The sequence below is a fragment of the Natator depressus genome, chromosome 7, assembly GCF_965152275.1.
Source record: "Natator depressus isolate rNatDep1 chromosome 7, rNatDep2.hap1, whole genome shotgun sequence".
NCBI classification, from domain to species: Eukaryota; Metazoa; Chordata; order Testudines; family Cheloniidae; genus Natator; species Natator depressus.
In genome coordinates, this window is record NC_134240.1 from 11,391,621 (window position 1) to 11,411,986 (window position 20,366).

The 20,366-nt window shown below is 40.7% G+C and overlaps 1 protein-coding gene across 2 annotated transcripts in view; it reads right to left on the bottom strand.

The window, feature by feature from the left end:
* The window catches only part of PDZRN3 (PDZ domain containing ring finger 3), a 198,950-nt gene that overhangs the window by 35,862 nt on the left and 142,722 nt on the right, over positions 1–20,366 (bottom strand). The window contains exon 1 of one of the 2 annotated variants that reach the window (XM_074957503.1): positions 11,543–11,763. The exons of the other annotated variant lie outside the window; for it this stretch is intronic. Within the exon in view, the coding sequence (XP_074813604.1) occupies positions 11,543–11,611 (69 nt within the window). The 5' untranslated portion in view covers positions 11,612–11,763. Of the gene's footprint in view, positions 1–11,542; positions 11,764–20,366 lie in introns of those variants that run through there. 2 annotated transcript variants of the gene reach the window in all.

Below are 20,366 nucleotides of genomic sequence, written 5' to 3' on the forward strand. Positions count from 1 at the left end.
TGTACACTCCTTGTTGTCATCTACCACTCAACACTGGAACCCATATTGGCTATCATCAAACAATTACAACTGAGACCACTTAAAATGAAGTGGGCCCTTAACACCTCTGCAGTCATGATACAAAAAAAGGGGGGTTAGTGGATTACAGATTACATAAACCCAGTGTATTAAATCTAGCAGAGTTATGAATTTAAGTTCCCAGGCTCATCTTTCGAAGATGATGTTCAGGTTTCCTTTGAGTTTGAGGATTGAGAGGTCAGATATGGAGTGATCATTCTGTGAAAAGTGTTCATCCACAGGGTGATATGGTATTTTTGTCTTTTATCATTTTTCTGTGTGAGTTCATCCAAGAGTGTCTCATTTCACCCACAGAGTTGTTGTTGGGCCATCTGATACACTAGATGGAGGTACACAACGTGTTGTGTAGTGCCCATGGATCTTGAAAGGTGTGTTGTGGGGGGTATTGATCATTGTAGCAGTGGAGATATGTCTGCAGGTTTTGCATCTGTTTTTTCTGACAGGTTCTGGTGTTGAATTGAGTTGGTGTGTCCTGGTCTGTGAAGAGCTTGCTTCTGATTATAAGCTTGGCAAGGCTGGGGGATTGTTTGAAGGCCAGAAAAGGGGGTTCTGGAAAGATTTCTGTCAGAATGTGGTCTCCATCAAATATCATGCAACATGTGTTAACCAGTTATAATCTGTTCCACCTTGTATTTAGCTGTGATACTCTGTTTACCTTTTCCAGATCTGAAGAAGAGCTCCGTGCAGCTCAAAAACGTGTCTCTTCCACCAACAGAAGTTGGTCCAACAAAAGCTATTATCTCACCCACCTTGTCTCTCTCATCACTGAGATATACATACATGGACAGATCCTCGCCTGGTGAAAACTGGTGTAACTCCAATGAAGTCAATATAGTTACTCTAATTTTCACCAGCTGAGGATCTGGGCCATAATTCTTACAGAAGTTGTCAATGAGAGGTGCACTCAGTATCAAGACAGTAGAAGATGGCTCTAATTTGTTGTAAAACAACTTTTGAGAGGGAAGAATTTTTAGTATAATATACAATATTATTATTGATTAATTTGCCAATAGCCATTGTGTAAGAATTTAAATTATTAGATAAATGTAACCGTGTAAAAACCCTCTGTGTGTTTAGCTTTTCTGGCCAAGGAGAGAGGGATAACTGGCAGCCACTTAGGTAATGTTGGGGACTTTTATCAGGGTTTTGAGGGTACATTACAGTGCGTCACCCATTTTGGTAAGAGGAATTTGCACTATGCATAGATGTGGCCATTAGTGTTAGTGAATTACAAAAATAGTGAGAAGCAGAGCATGTTTCTGAGCATAAATGTTTCTTGATTAGTATTTTAATACTTCTTTTATATCTAGTATTTATTAGTTGCAAATTTAGTTTTTTGGCTATAGACTAAACAAAACATCAAAAGACAAGTGAAAAATACTATATTGTTTCAGCTACAGTAAAATCTGTAATGTATGGAAAGAAAATGGTTATTTTCCCAGCTGTCTGTCAGATTGGGTTGGTTTTACATTAGTTTAATGTCATGAATAGTAAACATTTGTCTACGTTATATGGCTTGTTGGTTGTTCTATAATTCACAAATGTCACAGAGGAAAACTTTTTTGCTTAAGAATGAGTAGGAAGCTTTTCTTTGTAGAAAACCATGCAAATCCTTGGGAAACGCACTACAGAAATGCTAGTTCTTTTAGACTAGCGATGTCTGTATCTCATTTAAAACACTCTTTATGGTCTGATACGCTTCTTTAGCAAGTTCTTAAGAAGCCTGCATTTTAAGAAAAAGCAGCACAACTTTAGATGTTATAGAAAGTGGAACAGCAAAAAAGTCTATTTCTAAACCTCCTTCTCCTCAGGCATTGGAGAAAGAAGGTTCAAAATATAGGTTAATTCTTCTTGCAGCTCAGTCTAATCCTCCTTTTATTACACTCGTATGGACAGACTTTCTCTTTTTAAAAAAGAAGAATCATATTGTTTCATAATAGACTGTTTCCATGTGCGTGCATTTCCCTATTTCCCTATGAGCCACTCATAACGAAAAAGTTAAGACTAAAGGCAAATTCTTTACTTAAGACAGAATCCATTTGTTCTCTAAAATATTTAGCTTCCAAAAGGAAAATCTTGGGAGTAAGTTTAACTCTGTTGATATTTCGATGTGTTAATTAGTAACAATACAGCATAAGTACTGTCATAGCATATTGGAAATACACTTTTTGGTGGTATTCAGGGATTGGTGTCACACTGCTCAAATGGGAGTTTTACCATTGACTTCAATGCTGAGTGCTTTTCAAACTATTGATGCTCAGACCTTTTGTTTTTGTGTAGCACGTTTATCATCTGAAATGGGAGAAGAAAATAACTGCCTATTCTATCAACCTTAAAAAGAATCTGCTTAAAAAGTTAATAACTGACTGGTCCATATAAAACATAGATATAAGTTTACAGGCCCTTCTCTTTAATGAATCTTTCTATCATTTTACTGAGCATGACCTCGAGGAAGCCAATCAATTATATTTATGTGTGAGATACAAATGGCAGCCATAAATTAGCATGAATTGCTCACTAACAGAATTTAGCAATGGCAATTAACCCAATTTCTTTAACTCCCCAGAAGAGCTGCCCATGTGTGCTGCAGATGATAGGCACTGTAAAGTCATTTTTCTCAGCATGCGTTTCTAATGATGTTATGTTGTAATGCACTGCTCCATCCCAACTACACAGTGCAAGAGGCAAGAATTGTGTGCAAGGTGCTTTTTCTGAAGGGGATTTTATAAATGACTTTACTAGGTATAGTTAGAAGACCAGAGCCTTAATACAGGAGTAGCTTTAAAACACAGGGTCCTGTAACAAAGGATCATTACAAAGGGAGGTGTCTGAGTCAGTGGTGTGTCTCTTCCCTGAGCCATCTCTTCTTTTTGTCCTGCTGGCACAACTTTATTGCAATAATAGTAAGTAACATTAGAAGTTTTAGCAGTTAAAGTCAGGGTGTAAGGTTGCACTGATTTAGCAAAACAGCTAGATAAATCCAGGGGCAATCTAAATCAATGTAAGAGCATCCACACACACAGTCGCATTGGTCTGGAAAACTTGTTTAACCTTTAGCTACACCAGTGCAAGTTTGTGTGTAGACCAGTTCTTATTACAATAATAATTTCTATTTCAGTAGCACCTGGAACCCCCAACTGAGACTGGCCTGCCATTGTGCTAGGTGCAGTGCAAAACAACGGGGTAGAGAGTCTGTGACCTGAACAACTTACAGTCCAATAGACAAAGATAGTCCTCTAGAGATTAGGAATCAAGGCATAGAGATGAAGCAACTTGCCCAAAGTTACACAGGGGGTCTGGTGAAGCTGACAATTGAACTCGGGAGACACAGTGTAGTGCTTTGAGCATACGACCATGCGTCCCCTCTACCCATTCTAATGCACCACATTCTCCTTCCTCAGCTGTCACACTCCCTTTCTCCATCTCCTCAATCCCCCTTGGCTGTCCCATCTGTTGCTCTCCTCTTCCCCTTCTCACTCCTCTGCCTTTCTTCCCCATTGTACTACTGATCCATGGCCATAGGCAGGGTTTCAATGAGGCAGGGGAGGGCTGGAGCAGCTATGGACAACTATTGAGAAATCTACATCTGAGAGGGAAAGTTGTCATCAGATGAATGGAAAAATGCTCTTGGCTATGGCTGCAACCTGGGAATGCAGGAACTGCTACGGATCCAACACGACACCTAGAGGTTCCTCTTACAAGTGGGCCTACTCCTTCAACAGAAGACAACTATATAGGGTTGCCAACTTTCTACTTGCACAAATCCGACCGCCCTTGCCCCGCTCCTTCTCCAAGGCCCCACCCCCACTCATTCCATCCCCCCTCCCTCTGTCACTCGCTCTCCCCACCCTCACTCTCTCGCTCATTTTCACCAGGCTGGGGTGTGGGAGGGGGTGAGGGCTGCGGCTGGGGGTGCGGACTCTGGGGTGGGGCCAGAAATGAGTTCAGAGTGTGGGAGGGAGCTCCAGGCTGAGGCAGTGGGTTGGGATGCGAGAGGGGGTGAGGGCTCCGGCTCGGGGTGTGGGCTCTGGAGTGGGACTAGGGATGAGGGGTTTGGGTTGTAGGAGGGGGCTCCAGGCTGGGGCTGAGGGGTTCGGAGTATGGAAGGGGACTCCAGGCTGAGACAGGGATTTGGGGTGTGGAAGGGGGCTCTGGCTGGGGATGTGGCTTCTGGGGTGGAGCCAGAAATGATGGGTTCAAGGTGCGGGAGGGGACTCCAGGCTGGTGGTTGGTGTGCGGGGGGCAGGGTGAGGGCTCCCGGCTGGGAGTGTGGGCTCTGCTGTGGGGCTGGGGATGAGGGATTTGGCATGCAGGAGGGGGCTCCGTGCTGGGGCTGAGGAGTTCAGCTGGGGCTGGGCTGGGGGAAGGGGTTGGGGTGTGTGAGGGCTCTGGCTGTGGGTGCAGACTCTGGTATGGGACATGGGGTGTAGGAAGGTGCTCCAGGCTAGGACCGAGGGGTTTGGAAGGGGGGAGAGGGTTCAGAGCTGGGGCGGGGGGTTGGGATATGGGGTGGGGGGTGGTGAGGGCTCCGGATGGTGGTGCAGGCTCTGGGGTGGGGCTGGGGATGAGGGGTTTGGGGTACAGGAGGATCCCTTTTCAACCGGGTGTTCCAGTCGAAAATTGGACACCGAGTCACCCTACAGACATATAGGACACTTTGGACTCTCATATAGTTTGCTGCTTTCAGGTTAATAACAACAACAAACCAATGGTCTTAGAACCTACTGAGGCTATGATTCCAAATAGGACACCTGCTACTGCCTCATTCAGTCCTTTCACTCCATGCTGCACTTATTATTTTTCAGCATTTCATAACAAAGGGGGTGATGTTAATTACTATGTTAATTAGGAAAAGTAACTTCATTTTGGTGAACTGTAACTTGCAGTGTGGGGAAAGGAAATACCCCTTTCTCTCCCCCACGTTTTCTTAGGGCTTGCAATTTATGACAATCATATGGGCACAGCTACCGTCCACTACAAAGAGCAAGGGCTACTGGATTGTGTGGCAGTAAATTTGTCAAACTCAGAACGGCTTGCTGACTGGCATCAAAATCAATGCAGTGAGCATCTGATGTATGGGCATTCAGTTCTTCTGAGATAACATTGAATGACACGTAGGATCTAATTCACCACTGGTATGAGTGGGCACAAGTCCATCAAAGTCAACCAGTCAAAGGCCAAATTCTGTTTGTGGTCTGATCCTGCCATTATCACTCGTGCTATGCAGCACCTGACCTCTCTAGTATTCCCAGTCAGACCATTTGAGAAGTAAGGTACTACTTAACACAGGCAAGTTTTCACCCCAGTGAAAATCCAGAGAAATTCCAATGAAACCAGTTTGAGAACAGTGTTGGAGTTTTAAGCAAATGGAGAATTTGGACCCTGGTCCCTCAAACATTCCACTAGAGAATCAGCATTTCTCTGAGACTGGTGAGAAAACATTGGTCTAATAGTTTTTTGTTGACCAAATAACAGATGACTTCTTGTTGTTTAGCTCAACAAATATTGCATCAGCATGGAAGCTCGGATTCCAGTAATAGTGTTTACAGTATGCTGTAGTGCCATTTAACGGACCCGTATATTTTCCTGGCCCCCTTTCCCTTTCACAATCCTCGACTGGCTAACCAGTTCAGAGAGTCTGAATGGGGACCCTCTTATTTGCATTTCCCCAACTAGCCTTCTATTGAATCAATCCCAGTATATACCAACGTTCTCTTGTGCTACTGAAAGCAAACCAGGACCTTTCATTTCATTATTAATGAACACAACGAAACACAATTATTAAACCTGCACTTTTTCATTGTTCCATAGGTTTCCTTTGTGCCTGCCCATGTCTGACATGTGACAGTAAAGCGCTGAGTGATTGTCCCTCGTGCCTCATCCCTTGCAACTCCTCGCCACCTGCTTGGCAGCATTAAACAGATGTATAAGTGTAAAGTGTAAACAAAGCTGTGCCGGGTCAGCATTTTTTGTTGTTTGAAGTAAAGGGGAACAGCACGAAGAGTAAGCGAGGAACAATAAGATATTTCAGCTGCACAGTAGGTCATGGTATCCATTTGTGTCACAAGTGACCATAAGGCATTTTGTTTATTTCATATTGCTTTGTGTTTATGTTGCTTTAACAACCAAAATATTCCTCCAGCATGGAATAAAGAGTATTTTCCTCAGAGATTCTAACAGAGGCACTGCATTATTCATCGTCAAGTGAAGAGGAAAATTTCAATTGCCAGTTTCTGGTAAATGTCTAATTAAGAAAGGGGACTTCTGAGCCACAGACAGGCGCCACAATCATTAAAGGGCAGTTTTCTGAAGATTACGGGTCTACAGTCTGTCAAGCGGAGTTTTTCTTTTTTTTCCCCTTTCTTTCTTTCCTACAGCTGAACTAATTCAGCAGTAGAAAACTGCCTAGAACAAAGCCCTTGGAATTAACATCTTGTTTAAGCAAACACACGCCTACTTTGAAGTAAGTGTGATCAGTTCACCATTGTTATTGAGGTCAAGTTTATATTCTGTCACTTAACTACCATTAACTTCAATGCTACTCTTAGTTCTGAATCTCAGTTGAAATCTGTATGGACAGTGTCTGCTCAGGATAATTTTTTGATCAGGGAACATATCTCAAGTAGGTCAGTTTAATATGGTTTACATCAATTTGAAGCTAAACTTTGAAAACTACTGAAATCTAGCCTAATTGCCTATTGTCTGCCTAATTAAATGCTAGGGTACACTCAGAATACAATTAGAGGCAGTTTTCTGTGTTCCCCTAATCAACCTTTTAAATTATTTTTTTAAAGTTTTGATGTTTATATACTTATTGTACCAATCCACCTTTGGGCCCCAATTTAGGGAAGCATCACTATTCAGAAAGTGTAAGCATGGGTTTGACTTTAAGCTTGAAGTCAAATTGACTTAAGCACAGGCTTAAGTGTTTACCTGAATCAGGGTCTTTCTTTATGGCTCATTAGTTAAACTTGCCTCATTGTAGCAACTACAAGTATATGAGAATATGTGGGATTCTAATGGAAAAAAGACATTTGTCTGAATAATTTATTCCTTTATAACTACTTTGCATAACTGTTTTGTATTTTAAGCATGGAGAAGGAAGTGACTCTTCACTGCTGCTGTAAATTTGTTGTTCTAAGTTGCCAATAAAATAGAGCAATAGTGAGTTCCTTATCACTATGATTTTCTCATTGTCACAGGAATTTGTACATTGACCTTAGTGTTCATATAGCACCGGTCACTTAGCAGCTAATTCTCGTTTAAAGCACAAATCCAATTCGAATACTATGGTTTTTACTTCTATCAGTGGCGTGTGAGGCCAAGAACAGAGCTTTCTGTTTGTTTTATTCAGACACAAAAAGGTCATTATGTCAATTATTTATTTATATGGGAACTTCAGTGCTTGTGAAAGATGCCAGCTCCACATCCATGGTAGCGGAAAATCTTTTGACTCCAGATCAAATACAATAAGGCAGTGGCAATGCAAGCTTGCACCCTACCAATGTATCTCAGCTCTGCTCCAGAGGGACATCCCAGATTGGTGAGACGAAGAGTACAGTCTCTAGGCTCATTCAAGCCTGGATCTCTCAGCTGGGAATGTCAACTGTGATGGGTGCCTTGTGTGATATGGACACCTGTCCCTTTCAGGCATTGGAGTGAGCTCCACCAATGCATTCCACATGGAACAAACAACTTATCACACAGAATCATAGTGGGAACAGCTCATCATGTGGGAAGAGCTTTCAGCCACTGCCACCGGATTTAAACTTGTGACTTAGAGCTGAAAGGGTGGGTATTCCTCTATCTGAAACATTTACCCCTATTCACGAAAGAAGTTCAGCAAGTGCTTTAGTCCCATTGAAGTTAACAGGACTTAAGCATGTGCTTAAAAGTTATGCATGCACTTAAGTGCTTTCTTCAGCTGGGGGCTTAGTCTTTTAATGTCAGGTTAGAAATATAAAAAGATCCACCTCAGACAACGTACTTCTATAATGTTTCTTCAGCAGTATTTGCTTCGGGTTTTATCTTACTATTAGCTTCAATGGGAGCTGAAGGTGTTGAGTGAGAAAAATGGTCTAAAAAAGAGCTTTCTGATTATACCCCATGGCACAAAGCTACTCCTCTCCCCCACCACCCCATGATAGTACTGAAAAACATCATTCGGCCAGGAAGACAAAATCAAATAGAAGATAATTCTTTATCTTAGGTGCTGCAGATGATAATTAAACATTGCAGGTGTAGAAGTACTTTGGAAGTGCCAGGACTTATGTATATAGTGGACTGAGCACAGTTTGCTCTTATGGGTATTAGAGGACTAGAACGAATCAGGTACTGGTTGCTTACTACAAGCTTAGCTGCCTCCAGCGACAACTGCCATTCTAGATCATTGAGATTTTAAGTTGCCACAGTCCACTTTAAATTCATAACCCAAAGCATTGATATGCACAACATCTACAATGCACTTTAATCACTAGGTGTCTTAATTTGTTTTTTATGTGATTAAAGGTACAATAAGGTATGTGTTCAACAAGAGGGAAGACCATTGTTCTGCATCATTAAGCTCACAGCGGCCCAAAAAGAAATTGTAGGCAATGTGCCAAAGCCCTTAATGAAGAGGATCTCTTTGAATTATCTGTGGATAAGGAAGGGATAAAGCCTGAGCCCTGGTATATTTGATCCTCTTTGTTTTCCCTGTTATGAGGACTTACAAAGCCAGACGTATTGGACCTTCTGGAATTGTAATTTATTGAAGCATTAATTTCCCAGCCATATTAAAGCTCTTGGTCTCATAGAGAAAGTGCAGTTATGTACTATTATTAATTCTGCTAGTGTTTTCTGAATTCCTGCATGCCACAGTGCTGAAATTTTAAAAAATAAGGTTAAGAGGATTTATTTATACTAATACTTAGTATTTCATAAAACTGAATTATGGAAACTTTATCAGACAGGCTTTTTTTAAAAAAAATGTTTCCTTTAGTTTCAATGTAAGTAGCAAAAGTATAGCTTCATTATACTAGACTTACATGAATGTTATAAAGTAAAAAGCTATGGCAAGAGCCATATTATTAATAAGCGTTTACATTTTATTTGAAATTAAAGTGATTCTGCATGGCTCACTAGCTGCTAAATCTGGCTGATTGATTATCAGAGATAAGTAAAAGGGTGCGTTTTAGTAACCAATATCTTGCTAAATACATTTCCTAAATATAAAGTTAACCTCACTGTCCTAGAACATGTAGGAAATGTGCTTTTGTCAAAGTATAACAGAAAATAACGTGCATAAAAAAACCTGATTGTCTTGTCTTAAAATAAAAACATAGTAGCACAGTCTTTTGGTCTCTAAACTAATTATGCACAAAAACGTGTATAAACACATGATTACTGCTTCCTTATATAAATAAAATAGAAGTCTAGTACATTAAAGGACGTAATTCTGCAGAATGCTGAACAACTTATAGAAGTTGACGGCATTCAGGTCCTGGTTGGGCAAAGCATTTAAGCATATGCTTAAAGCTGAGCATGGCTGCAATGGGACATGTTTAAATGCCTTGCTGAAACAGGGCCTCCGTACCTAGCAGGCTCGTGCCCTAATTTAGCACTTGGGCTCCAGATCCCAAACACCTCAACTCATGCTTAACATTAGGCATGCAAGTAGTCTGACTGACATCAACCGGGACTGCTCCCTGTGACTAAACTTAAGCATATGCTTTAAGTGATTGCAAAAAGGGGCCTGTACCTGGTAAATGATGTCAGTATGTTGCAAAGACTGTCTCTTCCTGATAGCTAACAATATTTTGCAAGCTGCATAAACAGTTAAAAATATTCATAATTTGGTGCCGTCTCAGTTTGTTCTGCTTGTTGCACTTCTGACTATGCAACGCATTGATAGTCATCAAATCCAGACTGCGTGAAAACTTGGCGACACTGTGGGCTAACTATTAGGACAGACACCGCCTGATATTAACAGAAGGGTTCACACAAACAATATCAGCATCAAGCCTGCTGTCGTAGGCACCATCAGAAGCTAGTTCTCAATGGGGAATGATGTTCAAGAAATCTTGTTATCTTGCCTGAAAATTCTTCCCATTGTGACATGCATAGCAGCAGCTTAATAAGGGGGAGTGAGCTGGGATAAATGAAAATGACAGTAAACATGGTCTTCTATTTGTTTTAACAAAGTGTTTTTTCCACCAAGCAACATTGTCCTTATCGGGGTGACACAGAATTAGATAAAAACTGTGTTTAAAACTGAGTCACTTCCCTGCTTGCAGAGCATACAGGACACAGTTTATTCCCAGTGTTGTGAAGGACATCAATATGTCTTGTGATCCAATCTAGGTAGCACCATAACAAAGGCCACATGATTTTGCTCTGTACCGCTTTTGTAATGATACTCCACACCCTCTGCTGATGAGTGTAGAAAACTACATCTTATATGTCAACTGATTCTATACTGTTTGTGGTCGTTTGTGATGGTTGCATGTTCTTAAAAGGCGTTATTAACTGAGAATTCCTATTATTAAAATTTCCAAGTACTTAAGTATTTGATGCAATTTTGGCATAGTATCAAAAAGTCACATTTTTCAGATGTTAAAAAAATTACAAGGTATTTTCATATTTTTGTTTTTGAGGTTGAAAATAAGTAAATATCCACTACAGTACCCTTCCAACATTTTACATAATGCAAACCTGCACTTCCAACCCAAAGAACATTTTAGTTGGGCAGTCAAAGTAGCATGTTTCAGACATATATACAATACAGACAAAACTCTGAGTAGGGAAATTAGAAGTTGCACTTATTTTAAAATAGGGGTGAGTACATCATCAATGGTCTTAACCTCATCTGAAATTTGATATGAAAAATAATTTTGAAACAAATTTAGAGCCATACTTCTGGTTTTCTGCCAGCTGATACATTTCCACACACAGGGGAGCAGAAACTGCAAGAGTTAGACATAAACTTGATTTAAAGTACTGGTATGAACAGTTACTTTAAAAGCTGAAGTCAGAAGTAAATACATGTGTTCCACAGAAAATAAGTATCTTGTAACTATTTGTAAAAAGAGACAAAACCTTTCTAAGCATCAATCATCGCAGATGTCTTTCTTAACTTGTTCAAAGAGTGCATGACCAAGCTATGACCCTTCTTGAGACATTTTACTTAACATATGCTGGAGAAAATGACTCTGGCACACTGGTTTGTGACACAAAGATTTAAAGCAAGTTTGATAGTGTACCCATCTGAATTTAAATATTTGATCTTCCACAAGCACAGCTGGGAAGACATATCATAAAAACGGAGTCAAAATTACACAGGCATCAAAAAAAGGTGACAAACCCTTTAATTTCCAATAGTGCAAGCCAGACTCTCGCCATTCCTTTCTTCCTACAATAACAACAACAATTGTTGCTAGGCTAGATGAGAACATTTGGTCTTAGAAATGAAATCCATTGACATTACCTGACAAACTTCATACAGTAATTTGTACTGCTCTTCTTGCTTCTGTAGAGTGCACAAACTGCATCCCATATTTAATTAAGTGTCAGAGAAAGTCTTCCTTATGCACCAGCACAGCCACAGAAATATTTGTTATCAAGCATGCACACAGATATCCTAGGTGAGTCAGCTGGACTGAAACAATTCACATTGGTATTACACTGACTGTTGGAAAGCAACTATGCCTGTTTCTTTCGTGCTTTCCCTCCTTCACTCACAGTACACAACACTCCCTCTACTGCTTTAGTCAAGCTGCTGTACTGTGGTCCAATGCACACGCTATATACTGCTACTCATGCATATTAATCAGTTCTCATTGACTATTCATAACAGACAGTGATACAGAAGCTATAATTGCCGGCTATGACAGCTGAAATTTCTCTAATTAACAAGCAAGTGCTTCAGTAGCAGGGCATAATAAAAGACACTAACAATTTTGTAAACCATTTTGTAGCAATTACAAATAAACATGACTACATTTTACTATGGTCCCTCAGGATAATTCTTAGCATATTTAAGTGGAATACAAATACATTTTAAATGTAAGTCACAATGAAATGAATCTGACAGTGCAAAACTCTTACGTTCAGCATTAAATGTGGACAAGTCATGTCCTCTGTTATTATTTATACTGCAATTGCACCTATTAGCTGCAGTCATGGACTAGGACCCCACTGCGCTTGGTGCTGTACAAACACACAACAAAAAGTCACTCCCTTAAAAAGGTAGGGAGAATACGTTGGTATTTGGAAAAAAGGGCATGTTTGCATTTTAACGGTTCAATTTAAATGTTTTAGATTTAGTAGCTGCAACAATTGGAACATGGCTCCTTGCTCTCATTAGGCAATGTTACCCGATACTGAGATGATGAAATATAAAGTGTGTTTGGGGTATAGCTATAGCTATATCATTTTTGTGTGCATCTATGTATATTAAACATTGCATATCTATATAATGATAGCAAACAAAAGATCTGCCAAACTAACTAGGAGAATCATTTAAGCAGTCAGCTATATGTATATTTCACAGCTTTGTGAGAGATACTCTAGAGCCTATATCACTGAATTATCACTGGCACAATGAATCTGGATCAAGTATTCTGTCCCTGAATGGATAATTACCCAAAAAAGTGATTAGCATTTACCAGTTGCAAGTTGTCTTTTATTATGTTATAATGGAGTTAAGGGGATGGGCCATCCAATCAAGCAGGAAAATAGAACCACTCTGATGCCAGTGTTTAAAGGTGGATGTATTGGATCTCTTATTGTGGATCTCTAACTTGGATATGCACTCACTCAGCATGTGCAGGCTTTCTGTGGATGACTCTGTGAATTTGTGCAGGGATCAAGTGCAGATTATGCAACTGAAATCTACCCTGTGGATAAGAGTGACACTGAAGAGCAGATAGTGAGATTTTCCCACAATTTTTAGAGAGACCTATAATTCATATTTAAATTATTTGATTTCAAGATCTTTGAAAGAAAATGTGGGTGAGGTTATATTTTTTATTGGGCCAACTTCTGCTAAAGACAGAGACAAGCTTTCGAGCTTACACAGAGCTCTTAAGTCCACAGCTGACTGCAAAGAGTTACAGGGAGATCTCACAAAACTGGGTGATAGAGCAACAAAATTGCAGATGATATTCAATTTTGATAAATGCAAAGTAATACATATTGGAAAACATAATCCCAACTATACATACAAAATGATGGGGTCAAAATTAGCAGTTACCACTCAAGACAGAGATCTTGGATTTATCATGGATAGTTTTCTGAAAACACATGCTCAATGTGCAGTAGCAGTCTAAAAAGCTAACAATATTAGGAACCACTAGAAAAGGGATGGATAGATAGATATGACAGAAAATATCATCATACCACTATATAAATTCATGGTACGCTCCCACCTTGAATATTGCATGGTATGTTCTGGTTGCTCCATCTCAAAAAATATATTGGAATTGAAAAAAGTACAGAGAAGGGCAACAAATATGATGAGGGGGATGAAACAGCTTCCACGTGAGGAGAGATTAAAAAGACTGGGACTGTTCAGTTTAGAAAAGAGACGACTAAATGGGGATATGAGAGAGCTCTACAAAATCATGACTGGTGTGGAGAAAGCTAATAGGGAACTGTTATTTACCCCTTCACATAACACAAGAACCAGAGGTCACCCAATGAAATTAATAGGCAACAGGCTTAAAACAAATATAAGGAAGTAATTCTGCACACAACACATAGTCACCAATGGAACTCGCTGTCAGGGGATGTTATGAAAGCCAAAAGTATAAATGTATTCAAAAAATAATTAGATAAGTTCATGGAAGATATAGCCAAGATGGTCAGAGATGCAACCCCATGCTCTGGGTGTCCCTAAACCTCTGACTGGCAGAACCTGGGACTGGATGACAGGATGGATCACTCAATAAACTGTCCTGTTCATTCCCTCTGAAGCATCTGGCACCAGTCTCTGTCAGAAGACAGGACATTAGGCTAGATGGACCATTGTTCTGACCCAGTACGGCCATTCTTATATTCGTACATTCTCTTGTGTTTCTCACCAACAGAAGTTGGTCCAAAAAAAGATATCACCTCACCTAACTTGTCTCTCTAATATTCTCGGACCAACACAGCTACAATAACACTGCTAACGAGATCTTTGAAATTATCTAGAGCATCCACCTAAAACAGATTCTCTGATCACTAAGCAGAGACTCTAGAACCATGAAGCCTCTGCTTTGTTTCAAATGGGCCATGGTCTTCTGTCTTTGAATTTACGATATTTCTTAAGGGTACGTCTACACGGCAAAGAAAAGCCCATGGCTGGCCCATACCGTCTGATTCGGGTTCGCGGGGCTCAGGCTGCAGGGCTGTTACCTTGCTGTGTAGACGTCCAGGCTTGGACTGGAGCCCTCCCAACTCACAGGGTCCTAGAGCCCAGGCTCCAGCCCAAGCCTAGACGTCTACCCAGTAGGGAAATAGCCTGAGCCTTGCGAGCTCAAGTCAACTGTCAGGGGCCAGCCACAGGTGTCTAGCTGCTGAGTTGACATACTCTGAGTCTTCCAAGCGCTCGAGTCACAGGGCCTGAAGTACTCAGACGTACCTTCATTGAGGTCAAGTTAAAATTAAGCATGTGTTTAAGTGCTTTCCTGAACTGGGATGGTGACAAATCCCTATTCCTTTTTCCTATCATAACTACATGGTGCACTTCAGTAGTTCTTAATACTGTCACTAGCCTGGTGTTTCCGTACTATATATAGGGATAGACATTTCACCTGTGGGGTCTGTCTTAGTAGCAGAGCCTACCCAACTAGGGAAAGAGGGGAGCACACTTTTCAATAGCTGCTGAACACCTGAGGATATACACTCAGAGAAGTCAGAAAGGAGACAGAGAGAGATGCAATGAGCCCCACGACTGTGACAGGGATGCTTTCCTGAATAAGGCCCTTGGAATGAGATTGGAAGGCTGTGATTTGTTTTCTTTAACAGATACTTTGAGTAACTTCTGCATAGGGTGGTGGTTGAACTTCTGGGATCACAGCATTTCAAGATACTCTGTGTCCTTGGGTCTTGTTATGTGCCTACCACGTTGAGGAACGATACAGAATGTCCCAGCTTAGATGTGTTTATCTACATTGGAGTAATGTGGGGCTAACAGAAAGCCCAATGCAAAGAGTTCAGTTGACTTCAATGGGCTTTGGATCTAGTCATAGAATTTAAGGCCAGAAAGGACCACCAGATCATCTAGTCTGACCTTTTGTACACCACAGGCCATCAACACCACCCAGCACCTACACACTAAACCCAGTTAGATGAAAGCATTACAGCCCTCAAGAGACTAGATTATTATGTGCCACAGGCAGAGAATAGGAGGGACTGAGGTGCCCTAGTGCTCGAGGCCTCTGCAATGGCAGGGAAATGATTAAGTGAGATACACCCAGATCTGGCCCTAAATTACCCAGTACTTAAATATGTGATCTAGTATAAAGGTATGGATTTGATGTCCTTCTGAAAATGCTAGAGATAATAAACCTGAATGACTTAAAAGAACAAGGAGTAAATGTACTGTAACAAGTATAGTATTTGGCTTTGAATACATATATTCAAGTTATTTTAAGATAAGGGTCAATTTAATATTGCATATTTCAGAGATATTGCATAAGATGTATCTTCCTTTATGGAATGTAAATGCTGGCTCCTGACAACAGTGTCTCCTTAAACACCAGTTGCTCTTTAAAAGTTACATTTCAATTGTCACCTTGAGAAAATTTTCAGCAATTGTGTGTGATCAGAAATGGAAGAAGAAGGGGGGGGGGGAGATGAAGGAACCAAAAGTTAGTTTATTGCATGATATGTTCCAGCTGCAATCCCCATAGCAAAGTATCATCCTACTATTTTTCCATACTGGTACAATGGACTACGCTGATATCGAATCAGATGCAACAAATGCCCTGGGGACCCATCTGCATTAGAATACAAGAGCATGGGAAAAAGAATAGTTCAGAAAGTAGGCCAGGAGAGTAACTTCAGCACAGCATCGTGCTGTTCAATTGACTAGCAGAGATCTCAGATAAAACAGGGCTCCCAGGTCCCTGGCTAACGGAGATTAATCATGCTGCTCAGCAGCAAACAGTATAGTTTAATAGGTAAAGCTAGCTGGGCTGTGAGCTCTGGTAAGTACGCCTGATATTCAAGCAAAAATGTTGATCTAAATGCAGATATTTTCCATTATCTGAACCTACTTCATATTACTCGGTCGTTGTTCTAGGCGGGGCTGGTAGTGCAGCCTATTGTGAAACATTCCCGACACTTCTGACTGTAAGACCCTGTTTTCAGTTGCTTATAACTTTGCTAAACTTTAACCGTTTGAGCTGAAATACTCGGTGTGTACTCTGCCTCAGGCTGAATCTTTAGGAAAATTATAGCTAAAATAGTTCAGTTATTTCTGAGAATGAGTCTAGGGACAAATAAATTTTGTGCATTGTTTTGATTAAAAAAAACACCTTAGCATCCTGTTCTTTGAGAAGCTCTAGCACCCCCATTCTTTCGACCAGGGACTTGAAATGTGTTTTGCTATCCCAGTGAAAATCTGTCCAAATTCAGCAAAGTTTATTATAAGCCTTTGAAAACCTGCAGTGTGCAGATGCTCAATAGAGACTCGCTAGATTTTTGCAGCTTAATTCCCTGGAGATTCTGTCAACGCAAACTAGGCTCCAGCTGGGGCTAGGGGACTGAGCAGGATTTTCCCTGCAATCGCAGTTCCCAGCTGCTCCAGGTAGTGCTGAGTCTGAGTCCAGGCACTGCAAATGCAAGCAGGGAGACATTCTCTCCTGTCAGTGACCCCCTCTGCTGAGCTGAGGCAGCATGGAAGAGGAACTGCCTGAACTGAATGCAGAGGGGCAGGAACAAGATTTGTGGTGGGGGAAGCAGTAGATTGGAACAAGGAGTTTGCAAGTGGGGGGAAGACTGGGAGTTGGAGTGGGGGGACTGGCTGGAGAAGAAGACTGAGAGCTGGGAGAGGAGACTAGCGCCGGCTGGCAAAGAGACTGCAATGGGAAGCCAGAGAGGGAAATGGGGGTGCAGAGACTAAAAGCCAGTGGCTGTGTGAGTGAGGAGACTGAGATTGGATGAGAAGCTGTGGGTGAGTGTAGAGGGAACTGGGAATGGCTGGGCAAGGAGACTGGGCTGGGGATGAGAAGCCTAAGCAGCGGAGACTAGGACTGGCTAGGTGAGGAGAATGGGACTGGGACAAGAATGGGATGTGGGGAAGATATGGGATTGGATCAGAGACGGATTGGAGGCGAAGGGGCTGTGTCCACTAGAGCAGATGCTCCTCCAGAGCCTGGAATGGAACTCTAGCTTCCTGAGTCTGACCCTTCCTCTGATATCAGCAAATAGCTAGCAAAATGTCCCATCCTCCACTAGTGCTGGTCCACATAGAGGATGACAACCTACTACTGCTGTCAGTTACTCTGCTAACTCATGTGGAAGAGTCTATACAGTGTATCTAAAGGTTTAAACCTGCTGATGGCCGTGTGGGTATCAATATGATGCCAAAAGAGCACGCTCCCCTACAGAGCCTTAATTCCAGCATTCCTAACTTCTGAGTGCTTGACTTTGCAACTGTGCCACTGTACTTTTAATGCATTTTTGAGTGCGTAAGAGCCATTTAAGATCTATATTACTGTATATATACTTATCAGATTCTGTTTAAACAAGTAATTCCCACTTAAGTAGGATGTGGTGGAACCATTTTTGCCTAATATATCAACAATCTAATTAGTTTCCTTAATTTTAAAAATTTTCAAGACTCAAATGAAACAAAGACAAGGGAAGAGAACAGCTGCCACCTTTTAATAAATCTTCCATTCATGTGCAATTTGAAAGGAGTAAGGATGACTACAAGGAGTGAGAAAGAAAATTGTTTTTTTCCCAGACTATAGCACTTAAAAAAAAATCTGAAATTTTAAAATTATAGCCAGTATGCTTCAAAGTGTAGTCAAGGGGCCAGCTCCATCAGCACGGTAGTGCCTGTGTGTTGAGAGTGAATTCAATCAGAATTCATGTTCAGTGGGTCTATTTCAAAGTGAATTTTCAACACTCTGACCCTCTGATAAGTACCCTAAGAGACTGATTCTTAATAATACATTTAATTATGGTGGATCTTATTTTAAAAAAATGTCCCTTTTAAAAGTCTTTTGTTGGCTTTTGAGAATTTGAAAGCAAGCCAGTATCTCTCCCATGCCATTGTGTAAGTGCTACAATTAAAATAAATATATATATTCTGAATACAAACACAGAAAGACCTTAATCCTGTAATTTCTTGCATCTGGGTATAGCCACCTGCCCATGAGGACTGGAGCCAAAATATGTAAACTTCATACCAAAAGATAAGGACTTTGAAAGCAAATATAGAATGGTGCTGGCCTTACCCCTGTAAGTTAATGTTGGAGCTGTTGAGCCCTGATTTTCCTCACCTCGCTCCTCTGAAAAAGTCCCAGTGCTTCATTTTAAAATAAGTGTAATGATATGTTGTCTTATTATTTAAACCATCAAAGGAACAATCCTGTCCTCAGAGCGATGCGAAGGAGTCTAAAGTCCCTTAGATAGTCACATTTCGCTCCCATTGCTGAAACAGTATGGCAATAGTATATGAACAGATTATTGTCTAAAAATAACCCTGAGAAGCAGCTTGATTGTTTCTAAGGCTGAAAAGCAAAGAGAATTGTGTTGCAATAGCTCAGTCATTTCTGTCAATGATGACACGGTAATGTAAATTGCTGGATAATATGTCATCACTGCCTTATAGCGAAGAGAACTAGAATACTAATGGTTGTCTCATAGAGCATGAAAGGCCTACTCCTACTAAAGACGTACCTTTTTTAATGGAAATTTAGAGTGGCACATAGAGATCCCAATGAAGGGTTGGGGACCTATTGTACTTGGTGAAGTACAGACACCTAAAAAGATGATCCCTGTACCAGAGACTTTACAATCTAGATTTATGACAAGATGTGAGAAGTGGGTGAAACAGACAAGTATATTTGGGAGGCGGCTATCAAGGAAGGGGAAGAGGAGCTTAGAGTAAAAGGAACACACTTTGCATAATACAACTAAAGTATGAATCTGCCACCTGCTTAGCTATCGTTCTGTAGGCATCACGGATCTGAAGACAGATAAAGCTTTAAAAAGATTTATCTTTAGCTCAAGTGCTAGTGGCATCAGCCCAATCTTCTTCCAGGCCAAGTCCAGCATTGAACCCCATCTAGACCAGCTCTACATTGGCTGTCCCACACTGTGGGAAACCTCAGCTACCTGTGAAAGTCAGCTTTAATTTCCTTTTTTGCCACTAGAACAGAATAGAGTCAAAACTGAGCCCATAATTTCTGCTGGTGATATAACTGCCTTAAAATGAAAGAGTGTTGGACCCAAGATATTACAGAGGTGAGGTGGGTGAGGTAATATCTTTATTGGACCAACTTCTGTTGGTGCTTGTCTCTCTCACCAACAGAAGATGGTCCAATAAAAGATATTACCTCGCTCTCCTTGTCTCTTTAAAATGAAAGAAACTCCGAATGTACACAACATATCAATCTGGGGGTTTGGTGGAGGAAGTGAATGGTAATCAGGCTCTGCGTCTTATTCTTACAGAGTAATAATAATTTTAAAAAGAAAATTAAAGACATTTAAAAACGGCTCAGCAAAGGAAAGCAAATTATGAAAGAGCAGCACTGCAAAGTCAAACTTTAGTAATTCACTTGTACCTATAAGGTTCATGTGCTATCAAGTCTGAAATTACTTACAGACCATCTAACCCCATTGTGCTTTTTCTATGAAATATCACTTTGGAGAGCTGCTGGTGGTGGTAAGCAAAGACTGTTATGAATGATGGTTCATTTTAAAATAAAAATGTTTTCAGGAAAGGCAATAATATTCTTTTAACCATCTGAGGGCAAACAAAATGATTCAGCGTACTTCCACCCTGCGTAAGAATTATTGACATAATACTTAATCTTTAAAACTGATAGACGTGTACCTAAAAGCTAATAAAGTTCACCCTAATACAGATGAGCAAGTAAAATCGTAGATCACAACCTATGATAGCGTTAGATCATGATCATATGACCGTAGCCAAGGGATAAAGAAAATTGAAGTGATTTAGAATGGAACCCAATAGGTTATATCTGATATTAGCCAGTTTGTGAAGCAAAACAGTAATGTCAGGAAGATACAAAGGTGTAAAATCCATGTAACTGTGTCCAAATGCTTTTACTCTTTGACCCTAATGT